The sequence below is a fragment of the Gouania willdenowi genome, chromosome 11, assembly GCF_900634775.1.
Source record: "Gouania willdenowi chromosome 11, fGouWil2.1, whole genome shotgun sequence".
Classification (NCBI taxonomy): domain Eukaryota; kingdom Metazoa; phylum Chordata; class Actinopteri; order Blenniiformes; family Gobiesocidae; genus Gouania; species Gouania willdenowi.
Genome location: NC_041054.1, coordinates 995,042 through 1,009,559, shown reverse-complemented (window position 1 = coordinate 1,009,559; position 14,518 = coordinate 995,042). Strand labels below are relative to the sequence as shown.

The following is a 14,518-nucleotide window of genomic DNA, read 5'->3' as shown; positions in this document are numbered from 1 at the left end:
ACAACATGTGACTCAGATAAACAAACAAAGTGAGAGCAGCTGAAAACACACTGAGTGCAGTGGACACGTAACACAGTGGGGGAGGGGGTTGGGGGGGGGGGGGGGGGGGGGGGGGGCGTGGTATAGAAGGACTCACCAGTGTCTCTCCAGAGAGCACCTCCAGGAGGGAGATCAGGTTGTGTCCATCTCTGAGGTCCTCGTACAGGTCGGTGACGTGTCGCTGCGCCTACACACACACGCACACACGCATACACACACGCACGCACACACACACGCGCGCACACACACGCACACATACGCACACACACACACACACACACACACACACACCTTTTCGTTAATCAAATCAATCCAAAATGATGCCTCATAATCAACCACATTAAAAACATGAACACAAACCAGTCAACACTAAACTCTACTAATCACCTCATTAACTCTCCTGTTATTATTGGGGTCAAATTGACCCCATTCAATGTTTGTCATTCAAAAAATAAAAGTTGCCTTTTTTTTCTTTCAAAATTCATGACTTTCCCCAATTTAATGAGTACGATGGATTAAGCAAAAAAAAAATGATCATGATATAGTGAACACACACACACACACACACACACACACACACACACACACACACACACACACACACACACACACACACACTGATTTTTAAACCACATGGACAATAATACATTATTTTTGTACGATATTGTCTTTCAAGGTAGATTTAAGAAAACCTTGAGTAATTTCAGTAAATCGGCTCATGTGTCCATGGAAATCTACATACAGTCAAACTGTGTTAGTGAAGCAGTCGATTCTGATTAAACAGCATCACATGAGTGAGAAAAAAAAGAGAAATAAAAGGTCAAAGGTGAACAGGACAAACAGTGAGTGAAGGAAAGACATGCAGCTCAGAGAATGGAATCAACACGTACCTCTACCTTCCAGTGCTGATGGAAATAGGAACAGGACACAGGGACAGGAAACAGGAACAGGAAACAGGGACAGGAAACAGGAACAGGAAACAGGACACAGGAAACAGGGACAGGAAACAGGGACAGGAAACAGGAAACAGGGACAGGAAACAGGAAACAGGAAACAGGAAACAGGAACAGGAAACAGGGACAGGGACAGGGACAGGACACAGGGACAGGACACAGGAAACAGGACACAGGAAACAGGAACAGGACACAGGGACAGCAAACAGGAACAGGACACAGGGACAGGAGAGAGAGTGAGATGAGACGATGGTAAAGATGAAAGTTAAATCAGATAAAGACATCAGAAGTTGTTGTTTTTTTATAGTAATTTATACATTAAAGCATTTCCATCCTTTATTATAACATGAATGTAATGGTTCCAACCCCCCCCCAGTGACCCCCCCCAGTGCCCCCCCCAGTTACCCCCCCAGTGACCCCCCCAGTGGCCCAACCAGCTGAATCGCTGAGCGTCTGTTTTCAGGTAAAACAAATAAGTAAGTATTTTGTGGAACGTGGAGAACGTCAGACATTCCTCACTTTAACACACCTCAGCTCTGCTGTGAAAACAGACCATGATGGGATTAACGCTCAAACACTGAGGGGGCGGAGCCACAGAGAAAGTAAACACTATTATCATGGAGTCCTGTGGTAAATATAGGGATTTAAACATTGTAGGGTAATTAGAATTAAATTACGGGTGAGTAGAAAGTGCTAATTTTGGTTCTTATGAAACACCCTATTGGCTGAAGACGGTCCAATCAGAGGAATCAGCCAATCAGAGCGTGCCTAGGGCGGCCTCTGATGACTAAGCTACTTTAGAGTGTCTTTAAAGTGTTTTAATGACATTGACATTGAAATAATGGGTGTAAAATAATTTTAAGTGAGGAAATACTAGGTTTAAATAAGTATGAATGAGTTTTAAGTATATTTGAATATGTTTAGATAAGTTTTAATGGGTTTGAGTTAGTTTCAAGTATATGTTTATAGGTTTAAATGAGTTCAAAGTGGATTTAAACATGTTTAAATATGTTGAAAGTGTGTTTTAATGTGTTTAAATTAATTTCAAGTATATCTGATTAGGTTTCATTGCTTATAAAGTCTGTTTTAATGGGTTCAAATGTTTAAATATGTTTAAAATGTGTTTTAATGGGATAAAATGAGTTTAAAGTATAACTTTTTTGGGTTTGAATAATTTTCACGTATATTTTACTCAGTTTAAATGAGTATAAAGTGTAGTTTAATATGTTGATGAGTTTTAAGTATATTTGAATATGTTTAGATAAGTTTCAACTGAAAGTGTCTTTTTCAAGCTTCATGTTTATTTCATTATGTTTAAATGTGTTTAAAGTGTGTTTTAATGTATTTAGATTAGTTTCAAGTACATTTTAATAGGTTTAAATAATTTTAAAGTCTGTTAAATGGGTTCAAATGAGTTTAAATTATGTTTTTTGGGTTTAAATAACTTTATTTGGTTTAAATTTGTTTAAAGCGTATTTTAATTTACTTAAAATACTTTAAAGTGTGTTTTATTGAGTATGAATAACTTTCATGTATATTGTACTTGGTGTAAATGAGTATGAAGTGTAATTTGATATGTTTAAAAGAGTTTCAGGTATATTTTACTTCTTTTTTTTTTAAAGTTTAGTGTGTTATAGTTTAATTGTTTTTAAAGTGAGTTTTAAAAACTTAAAATGAGTTAAGTGTGATTTAAACGGTTTGAATGAGTACAAAAATCACAAAAACGCCTTCAAAGTGCTACAGTGAGATTTCCAGCTACATTATAATTATATGGAGATATTTTTGCATCTGTACAGAGCCCATAGTGTGGATCCCAGATGTGAAACCTGATGTTGGCGTCTCCAGGTGCTGATGATTCACCCTCTCACGCACATTCTTAACACACATGGCATCAGTAAAACCTAAAAACGCGACATTTCCCTGAGAGTCGGACGTTTGACTAGTTTCACTTCAAGCAGCCAAACTCAGACTCATCAGGAGGGTTGCCAGATTGGACAGTTTCCAGCATTCCTTCACTTCTTTTAAACATAAGGAAGCATCAGCTGTGTCTGGCACCCTGTTAATCACACAGACGAGCTTCTGTCTGAGGATGTGTGTGTGTGTGTGTAACGTGAGTAAGTGTGTGTGTGTGTGCGTGTGTGTGTATAAGTATTAGGGCTGAGTTTAACAGAAGGATCTGGAAGGTGACATAAGGACAGACTATCTCGTCTAGACCAGTGGTTCTCAACCTGTTCAGCCCTCGACCCCTAAAATAAAGGGTCCAGAGACCAGGGAACCCCACATAGAGACAGGACCATCTATAAGGGGGAATAAAGGGGAGAGATTTTTGGGGTCCATCCATAAAGTCAGTAAAATGATGGTCCATTGTTCTATGAATCTGTGATAACCACATTTATTTATTCATCTGAATAATATCCACTGTTATCCAGGAACGTTTATTATTATTATTATAGTCATCTTAAAGATGGAAATCCTGGTTTTAATCACTAATAAAATGGTTCAAAATGACCAAAAATGGTGGAAAAGTTGGTGAAATGGGATTTTAAAAACCATAGAAATTAGTTAAAAATTAAAAATTAGAGTGGATAAAAACAGACAGAAAAAGAGTTAAAAAGGGTTCAAAGTGTCAATATTAGAACAATTAGTTTAAACTGGCAAATAATGGGCAGGACAAATGGTGAATGAGGTTAAATTGGCAAAAATAATCATGAAATCTGGTGAAAAGAGGTTAAAAGTGACAATAATGGGTCAATATATGTGACATTAGGATGAAAAGTGTTTATAAGTGCTGAAAATGTTTTAAAAGTGGTAAAAATGCGCAGAAAGGGCATTAAAATGTGATGGAGACGCGGCAGAAATAGAGTAATGTAGCAAAAATAGTGATGAAAATAGGTTAAAATATGGAAAGTTTGGTGGAGTTTTAGAAAAAGGGTAAAAATAAGCAATAATGGCTCAAACAATACACTTTGTTTCTTGAAGGCATCTGGTGACCCCTCCTCAAAGTGTCTTATGACCCCAAATGGGGTCCTGACCCTAAGGTTGAGAACCCCAGGTCTAGACCACTGTGGAAAAGATTCCATGAGAGGACGTGATCCTACCTTTATCAGGTGTTTGTTGACCCATTTTGTGAAGGTCTTTTTCTGGACTCGGTCTCGTTCGTCTGGAGAAACACAGAAAATAAAAATTAAAGCATATTTCAGACTTTTTAAATGTTTTAAATGGTTTGGGATTCATTTGATTTGATTGGCCCGTCCATCCACTCATGGACAACATGAAGGTCCCTCACAGGGTCAAAGGTCAGGGGTAGAAACACCCCAATGATAAATCGTGATACAACGACGGCCTTTCAAAATAAAAGGATCTAGTGGAGCATTTGCACCTTCTCAGTCCTAAAACCATCTTCAAAGTGAGAAACAGTAAAACTTAAACACAACTTCTGACAATGACAATAAGAGCTTGTTTACAGTGAAGATCAAAACTAACGTTGGACCATCATTTTCAACCTTTTACATCATTTTTCGAACAAATGTATGTGATGTCGAACGTAAAAACTCAGTCACTGTTTCATAGCTGACATACTTTAGCTAATTTTTCTTTCATTTGAGACAAATTCATGTCAAACAGCACGTTGTATATCAGTGGTTCTCAAATGGGGGTACGTGTACCACTGGGTACGTGATGGCACTTACAGGGGGTACTAGAGAGAGAGGGAAATTAACAAATAAAGTGTCCGTCTTGGTTCCAGCCCAGGTGTGAGATGACTTAAATTATACAAACTATAGAAATAAATCTATTCAGGAAAACACTAAATCAGTGTTTTTCAACTGTGGGGTTGGGACCCCATGTGGGGTCACCTGAATTTATTTTTTTATTTTTTATTAAAACAACACACAATCTTAAACAACTGTATTCAGTTCAACTAAAATGCAGTAAAAATATAACTATATAAATAAATATATGAGCTGAAACATGACAAAAAACTAATTCTATAAAAAAGGTCTTTGTGAGTCGCCAGAAATGATTGATATCAAAATGTTTTTCAATAGTTTTATAATCAAAATGTTGTCGGGGGGGGGTTTGAGAACCACTGCTCTATTAAAAATGTGTAAACATGAAAAATAAATGTAAATGTAAAAGTTTCTCCTTGTAAAAACATTTTCTATAGTGAATCAGTGAAGTTTTAAAACCACAACGTTATAAATCACTCAGCCACGCGTCTGCGATGACATCATATAATTCTTCAGGAGATTTAATATCGTTAGTTCTGGATATGAAAGGAAAACCAACAGAACACGTTTCCTCAGGCACTAGCAGTAATCTGTGGATCTGTTGTTTGTTCTCTACTGATTCCTCACATAAAGATACAAATCTAACCTAGAAAATCACTACCAGCAGCTGCTAGCATAGCGGCTAATTGTTTTTAACTAAACTCCTCCAGCCTGAAAAGTCATTCATCCTTGAAATGAAATAACAGGGACGTTTGATAAGCTTTTGGAGGTTGTGTGTGAGTCACAGGGAACCGTACGTAGGGCGTTGGCGTCCTGAGATGTTCATCTGGTTTCTGCGTTTCCTCTTTATCTGTCACATCCGTCTGAGTGGCTTTGTTTCTCAGATGATCGAATCATCCACGAGACATTTCACAGTAATCGTTTGTTTTCACATCTGGGGGTCGTGGTAAACATGCACTCTGTCACCCAGAGTCGCAGCGTGTTGATTAAATTAGAGTCGTCCATGGTTGTAATCAATCTAAAGAAAAGTACAACAGTCCTGCGAGTTCCAACATGTTGCTGCACATCTGAGGGATGTCAGAGGAATCCTCCTGAGCTCTGGTTACACCTTTACACCTGTGTGTAAGTCATGCAGAGCCGAGACAGAGTTTTCTGACACCTTTGGGTGTGAATCAGCTCTCCAGGTACCAAGATTTAGCATTTAGATTTACCTTTAACATTTCTATTTAGATTAAAAATTTAGATTTACATTTTGACATTTATTTTTTACTTTTACATTTAGATTTAATATTTAGATTTAACATTTAGATTTACTTTTAACATTTATATTTAGATTAAAAATTTAGATTTACATTTAACATTTATTTTTTTACTTTTACATTTAGATTTAATATTTAGATTTAACATTTGATTTACTTTTAACATTTATATTTAGATTAAAAATGTAGATTCACATTTAACATTTATTTTTTATTTTACATTTAGATTTAATATTGAGATTTAACATTTAGATTTACATTCAACATTTATAATTAACTTTTACATTTACATTTAAAATTTAGATTTCAATTTAACATTTGAATTTAGATTAAACATTTAGATTTAACATTTAGATTAAAATTTTACATTTATATTGAGATTTACATTTAACATTTATATTTAACTTTACATTTAAATTTAACATGTATATTTATTTTTTACATTTAGATTTACATTGAACATTTAGATTTAACTTTTACATTTAACATTTAACTTATATTTACATTTAACATTTAGATTTAGATTTAACATTTATAGTCTACACATTTTTAACAATGATATAGAACATACTGTTTTACATGACTTTCTGTCTCAAATGTGTGAAAAATTAGCTAAATGTTAAAGATAAGTCAGTTATGAAACAGTGACTGAGTTTTTACATTCCAAGCACCATAAAAATCCACCCACGGGAAAACATCACAATGTTTGCCAACGGACGATATCAGCGATAAGGCAGCGTTGAGGAGGTGACATGTAATAAAAACATAATCCATCAAATGTCTATAAAGGCTGGAAATGAAGCCTGAATAAAAGTGTTTGATTGTGGTGAGACAAACCCTGCTGTGTGTTTTTAAAATGATGTGTGTACAGCTTTAACTCTGAATGTCAACATGGAACTTATTTGGTTAAAGCATTTGAATATTGAAAAAGTTTAAAAGAACTTAAGTGAATTTTTCTCTAAAGATTAAAATGCAGAGTTTTCATTCTTGTTACAATAGAAAGAGGAGAAGAGTGGACGTATAAAGGGGTGTGGCTCTGCTGATAGAAAGGATGCAAACGACCTGTAGTGTTTAGTGTTTAAACTGAAGCACTTTAACCTTAAACTTCATTTTCAGCACATGAAAGCAGAATAAAAACGACTCGAATGAGCAGCAGGAGGAGCAGGAGCAGCAGGAGCAGCAGGACTGTGTTTAAACAGAAGTTGATGGACAGGTGAACTCTACCTTTCTTGTAACTCATGGCCTTGAGGATCCCCTGATAGTGTGAGTCCTCTACGAAGACCCCGTCACTGCTCACACTGTCAGAAGAATAGTTCCTGAAGCGCTGCTCCATCGCCATGCTGCTACTCTAGCAACACGCTTATCACAACCCTCAACTGAAACCTCTGAGGTCAGCCTCTAACACTGAGCTGCCACACACGCACGCACGCACGCACGCACGCACGCACGCACGCACGCACGCACGCACGCACGCACGCACGCACGCACGCACACACACACACACACACACACACACACACACACACACACACACACACACACACACACACACACCCACCCACCCACCCACCCACCCACCCACCCACCCACACACCCACACACACACACACACACACACACACACACACACACACACACACACACACACACACACGCACACACACACACACACACACACACACACACACACACAGGGGAGTGTTCCAGTTCACCCTCCCTTTTCTCCATTTGCTGCCTCTGACACAACTATTTGCTGTTTTCCACCAGCTCACACAAAATGCCTGCCCGCGGGCCACGCTGTCAGTCAGTCAGTCAGTCAGTACCCACAGACACAGAGGGGAGATTCTCTGCGGGCGGACCCCACCCACAACATCACACCCACCACCTAAGGCCACAGCACCCACCCACAGCTCTGCAGGTACAGTGTTATAGAAGAACACCCAAAGGTGTAAGAATGTGTCAGTGGTGTGGAACGTGTCACTATTAGGAATTTTTTTTATTTAGCAATGAATAAATCCTGAGTTTGTTGGTTTGACTCTTTTTTACTGAAAGCTTCATTTTACATAATTAGCTGGTAACACTGTACTTTGAGTTTTATACACAAAAACTGACATTACGCCAGAGGTGGGCACTTCCACACAACGGGGGCCACAAAAACGTGTTGTTTGATCAAAGGGCCTCATTATTAACATTCATGTCAGCATTTAGAATAATTACCAGAGTTTTCATTGTTATTTTGTGTGCTTTTTGTGCATTTCTATAGTCCTTTTGTGTATTTTTCGTTTTTGTCATCATATTGTGTATTTGTGTTGTCATTTTGCATTTTTTAAAGTATTGTTTGTGTGTTTCTTGTCTTTTTGTGTAATTTTCTGTAATCTCAATTATTATTTTGAGTCATTTTGTGTAGTACTGTTGTCGTTTTGTACATTTTTGTTGTAGTTTTGTGTGTTTTTAGAGTATTTTCTGTGTTTTTCTTGTAATGTATTTTCCTGCTATGTTGTCATTTTCTGTATTTTTCAATGTATTCTTGCTTTTGTTTTATATATTTTTTGGTCATTTTGTATGTTTACTTTGGGGGCCGCCAGTTGCCTACTTCTGTATTACGCTGTCATTATGTGTCATTACTATGAATAAGATGTCACTAAGTGTTGTTCGTTACCCTAACCCTATCTAACCACATTAGATCCCTCCACCTAACTCAAAAAATGCCAACATAGCTCTAAAGGTGTCATAATTTAGCGAAAGACACTTAATGACACCAGATTCATGCTAATGATAGCATAATGTCAGCCTTATGTATAAACCATCAAGTAAAGTGTTACCAATTATTTTTACTTCGTTTACTTAATTAACGCCCCTATTATAATTGGGGTCAATTAGACCCCATTCAATGTGTATCATTAAAAAAAAATAGTAGTTCACTTTTGTTGTTTTGCTTCATATTTCATGCCTTTTCCTAATTTGATGGGTACAATAATTAAGCATTATATAATTATAATTATCATGATATATTTTTTTAAATGTGCAAACACACATTGCTGTTCATCTGGGGTCAATTTGACCCCGTGCTTGCATGGCAGCTCTTTATCCAAATGAAACAAAAAGAATAAATAAGCCCCGATAAGAAAAGAGGAGGAGTGAAACTTTCAGTTTTAGAGATAGTGTCACAGAATAGATGTTGGTGGCCCCTCCTTTCCTCTCATAGAAACATATTTGGGTTTATTAACTATAAAGTTTCAGACACATTATCCTCTATGTCACAATCACTGTGAAAGAGCTGTTACAAAACCTCAATGACGGTAAAGGTTTTCCTAGAGGAACACCAACGTGTGCAACATGTGTTCAGCTCATTGAAAAAATATCATAATGATCATTTTAATTAAATGTACCAATCACATTAGAAAAACCCATCAAATATGAAGCAAAAAAAGAATCAACTATTTTTTGAAAGATAACTATGGAATGGAGTCAAATTCATGGTATTTGTATTCGTAGAGTTTCTGAGGTGCTTTTGATTCGTCTTTTTGTTTTTCAGGTTTTGGTTTGAATCGGTTTAGCAGATTATTGAAGACTCTACGGAGAACGAGTAAAAACTAAAGGCTTCACATGAAAGTGAAATCCCGCAGGTTGTTCTCATTAATGTGTGTTTTTATCAGACGGTTGGAACGCCCCCTACAGTCAACGCCCCCTACAGTCAACGCCCCCTACAGTCAACGCCCCAATAGAAACCTTCAGTATCTGCTGTGACTTATTGACAGAGACGAAACCTTTGAAGGTTTGATAAAATGACTGCGTCTTCAGAAACAGGCATCCCATTGTGACCACGCACACACACACACACACACACACACACACACACACACACACACACACACACACACACACATACACACACACACACACACACACACACACACACACACACACACACACACACACACACACACACACACACACACACACACACACACACACACACGCACACACACACCAGTGGCTGCTTTAGGCTCCACTGGTTTGGATCTAACCCGTCTGGTCCACAGAGAAGCACGTCCTCTGGATTAGTGACCTGAGCCGTCAGAAATAATGAGACTCTGTAGACACGAGGACGACCTCACATGAACCTCTGGAAACAGGTTTACAGTAAATGGTTCCTGTATCACCAGGGTAACCATATGTTGATTTCCAAAAAAGAAAACACCATGTCCTGCCATGGCATACTCCAAAAGTACTTAAGTAAATTTTCTTGACGCTACTTTGTAATGGCAAAATACAATATAGTAGATAAATAACTTAAAAATGATTGTACACATATAAAGACTAGCTACAGAAAAACAGAAGAAGATATATTCATCCAGAACTTTCACTTGTTTTACCCTTAACTTCCTAAGTGGTATCTGGTCTCTTTAAATCCATCTCTGCCTGTTTGTAACAACTTCATCAAAACAAAGCAGCATCTTTATTTATTCTTTATGATGTTACATATAAGGAGCAACTCCTGAGCTTTCAGAAACTGGTGGAATTTCTCAGATGGAACAAATATTAGCAGAGCTACAGTCTTTTAAAATAAGAAAGTGTCTATTTGTACATTTCTGTTGGTACAGTTACCAAAGTAAAAGTAAGTAGCGTCTTAGGGTTAAGGTTAAGGTTAGCGCTAGGATAAGATTTAGTCTTAGTCACGCAACCTAAACTGGCCAATGACTGACCTATCATGTGACCTAAACTGGCCAATGACTGACCGATCATGTGACCTAAACTGACCAATGACTGACCTATCACGTGACCTAAACTGGCCACATATGGGCGCTGCGTACAGGTAGAATGTCGGTATATTGATACGGTAACCGTACGGATGGCCACTGCCTTTAAAATGACATGTTCCAGAGATGCGTTCATGGTCATTAGTTTTTAAAATCCGTACGGATGTCTGGGTAAAACCGTACAGATGGTCACCCTATGTTTTACTCCTCTTTGAAGGTTGTTGTCTAACGACATCATAAAAACCAAGAACAGTGTTAAAAAGTGGCTGAAACAAGCCGAACACAGAGGAATGTTACTTATTTAGTCACATAAACATTTGATTGGTAAACTTTTTTTCAACAATTTTTGACAAATGTAGTTACTATTGGGACTAAATCAAGATGAAGAGCGTGAGTCACTACTAGGATAATAAGGTTCTCACCAGGAATTTTTCACGACGTAGGGAGAGTGTTGTAGGGGGTCTGGGGCAACAGAAAAGCCCCCTACCCTGGTTTACACACAGGGTAGGGGGGACAGACAAAATCCCACCGTAAGAGGCCCCTATGCTCAGCAGTGCTGCAGGAACTACTAAAGTTAAGGTAGCAGTATGTTGGGCATTACATTAAATAAGCCAGATATAAACCAGAGAAAGATACTGTATGTGTGGAAAGTTAGAGGGAAAAAATCAAATTTAGTCGACAGAAACTAAATTAGGCCCAAAGTTTTAACACTGAATTATTGCCACATGTTTAAAACTAAGTCTGGACTCAAGATTTACTTTAATAAGTGTATGAAAACAATAGTTATTTTCTTGTCTATAGCGTTAACAATTCAAGTAAATAAGAACAAATAGATAAATGAAATGAAATGAAAAACCTGTTTTCTTTCCCATGTTGTTTTTTGACCCTGAGAACATGAAAAAGCCTAAAAAAAAAGCCTCTAATTTTGTGAATTAAAGCTTTTATTAGAACTTAAAAAATCTGAAAATGTCTAGCTCCAGGCCCTCTGGATGTTAAAGAGTTAATAATGACAAATAATCAAAGTCTTTTATAAATTAATGTGGATTTAATGGTTAAAAACTGTCATTTGCAGGACACAAACCTGCCGTAACTTAATAGAATCTGTTGTTTTTATGACTTTATTCCTGCAGAAATTCCTGAAATATAGGAACAAAGTCACACCTTCCTAATAACACATCTATCTCCAAACATCCCTAAATACCTGCAACACCTTCTCTCACATCCTTTTACTCTCTGTGGTTTCTGGCATCAGGCCGTGGAGAGGAGACATTTTTGGGATTCCAACGCAGCGGCTTGTTGAGACGTGAAAAGTGAAAGGCTCACATATGTTCCATCTTTAACACAGACCTCCACATTACGCCTTTAGGCAGTGATAGTCAGCAGATACGAAGCTGATCAACATTATGTTCCAGATAACGACCAAAATTCAGATCTCAATATTTCATCTCAAAATAGCGATACACGATATAAATCTGGACAATTTTAATTCAAATAAAGTTTGACCAGAAAGAAATTCTGGGTTAAATGTGCTGATGCAAAATGATACACAGGCTAAAATAACATCACTGTGCTTTAAGATTGGTTAAAAATAAATAAAACAAACATAATAAACTACTGTCCCCACAAGTAAATGCACAAAATGACAACAAATACAATAAAGCACTGTGAAAACACGTTAACAGAGAAATACACAAAAAACTATACAAATACTTAATAGGACAACAAAAATACACCAAAAAAAAACCTACAACATACAAAGAAATGGATAAATACACAAAAGGACATAAAAAGACAAAAAAAATTGGCCAATGGGACATTTATTAACAAACAGCTGCACAATATGAACCACTTTTGGCTTTTTCTCCATTAAGGGACAGCACGTGTGAGTGAGTTCTGTGGTGCGGCTTAATTAGTGAAAGCAGCGACTTCTAAAACAATTATTTTAATACATAATAAGCTATGAAAAAAAGTGTCAACAAAGGAGATATTGTAATTTTTTATATCGTCAAAACAGAAAATTTGTTAAATCTTGAATCTTGATATATTGCCCAGCCCTATTTTAGATACTGTATCACTATAAATGCACAAGTGCAGACATTGTGTGTGTGTGTGTGTGTGTGTGTGTGTGCATTGCTCCTGATAACACATGGTGATAAATCTGAGCTGATGGGTCTTTTTTTTTTTTTTTACGACTCAGCATTCCTGCTCAGGGCGCGTCGGGCCCTCCTCACAGACAGGGGGGGGGGGCTCTACGGGCCCCGAACCCCTGTTTTTCTCTGCAAGCGACAGCACGTTAGAGTCCACCTAAAGAACGTAGAGTATGTCAGAGATGGAGATGATAGGGTGGGGTGTAGCCTGGTCACTACCTCAGAGGATGTCAGAGCTCCATCATCATCATCATCATCATCATCATCATCATCATCGCTGCATGGAATTTATTTCTTATCAAAACAATTTCAAAAAAAAAAAAATCAACAAAAATGCATTTTTTTCCTCCAGTGCAGCAGCAGATTCTAATTGGCCACACATGAAGGAGGGAGGAGCCTATCTATAGTATCTATTCTATGTTTACACTAATTATCTATGCGCTGAGGTTTCTGCAGACTGTCTCCCTCTACTGGTGATAGAATCACATGTACACGTTTATTCTTCACAAACTAAACAAATGAATCAAAAAGTGTTTTTTAAAGAGAAAAAAAAAGTATTATTTTCCTGTAGTTACTGAAAAACTCACTACAGGAAATAAATCACGTTTGAAAGCGTTGATTAATGAATCCCCTTCAAAATAAAAGCACAGGATCCCAAGGTCTGCCACATTTTGGTCCCTGACCCACCAGTTGGGAACCTTTGGTTGCACTTAAAAAGAAAAAGATTCAGCAAAAATCTCCAAATTAATATTATTATTAATCCAAGGAGAAGGAATTTTATTTACAAGTTGGGCAAAAACTGAAAGAAAGGCAAAGGTAAATAAAATATTATAATATAATACATTAGTTAATGAGGAAAAAAGTTATGATTCCTTTAAAAACAAATAACTACCGGTAATAACTTATCGCCATGATTACTGTAATGTGATTAGATAGAAATGTGCAACAACAATTGTGTTTATTATCAAAAAAAGTCTGAAGAAAGTAAGAAAACAAGATTATTAAATCTATTTCAATGTGTAAAATAAAAGTTTGTCCAGTCGTTACAAACGTCGGCTTCTTTAAAAGCAGACCAAGGTCACTTTAGGCAGCGCGGTGTTGACATAAGTCTGAGGACATTTACTTTATAAACACAGAAACCATGGGGGGGGGGGGGGGGGGGGGGGGGGGGGGGGGGTGCGTTAGCCGTTGCCCTGGCAACGCTGCAAACACACAGAAGTTGGCATTTGGTGCTCAGAAACCACGAGGGAAATGTAACGTATGACAGAGAATAGAGACAGGAAGTGATGGTCACACAGAGTCAGAGCGTTTAGGAAACTCTTACCTACTCATTAAAGATACACAAACATTCTGTGTGTGTGTGTGTGTGTGTTCTGGTTTCTACATGTGGGGGGGTCCTGTGACTCCATATGGATATAAAATGAGATTCCCATTAGCAAATCATCACAAAAGCTTTAAAACAGGGGTGTCAAACATAAGGCCCGTGGGCCGAACCCGGCCCACCTCAGCTTTGTTTTAAAGTACATACGGCAGACGTAGGCAACTGGTGGCCAAGGGACATATTTGGCCTTTGTTCTAAATTTGTGTGGCAAATGCACAAAAAAATGACTTTAAAAAACTTACATAATTACA

The 14,518-nt window shown here is 37.5% G+C and overlaps 1 protein-coding gene across 4 annotated transcripts in view; it reads right to left on the bottom strand.

Annotated features, from left to right (window-relative positions):
- The window catches only part of LOC114471770 (plectin-like), a 111,013-nt gene that overhangs the window by 41,488 nt on the left and 55,007 nt on the right, over nt 1-14,518 (bottom strand). For 2 of the 4 annotated variants that reach the window (XM_028460655.1, XM_028460656.1), the window contains exons 5-7: nt 4,091-4,152; nt 930-944; nt 137-226 (exon numbers count right to left, since the gene is read on the bottom strand). In XM_028460655.1, coding sequence (XP_028316456.1) covers nt 137-226; nt 930-944; nt 4,091-4,152 — 167 coding nt within the window. Of the gene's footprint in view, nt 1-136; nt 227-929; nt 945-4,090; nt 4,153-7,203; nt 7,351-14,518 lie in introns of those variants that run through there. The other 2 variants (XM_028460658.1, XM_028460657.1) reach the window with 2 other exon arrangements.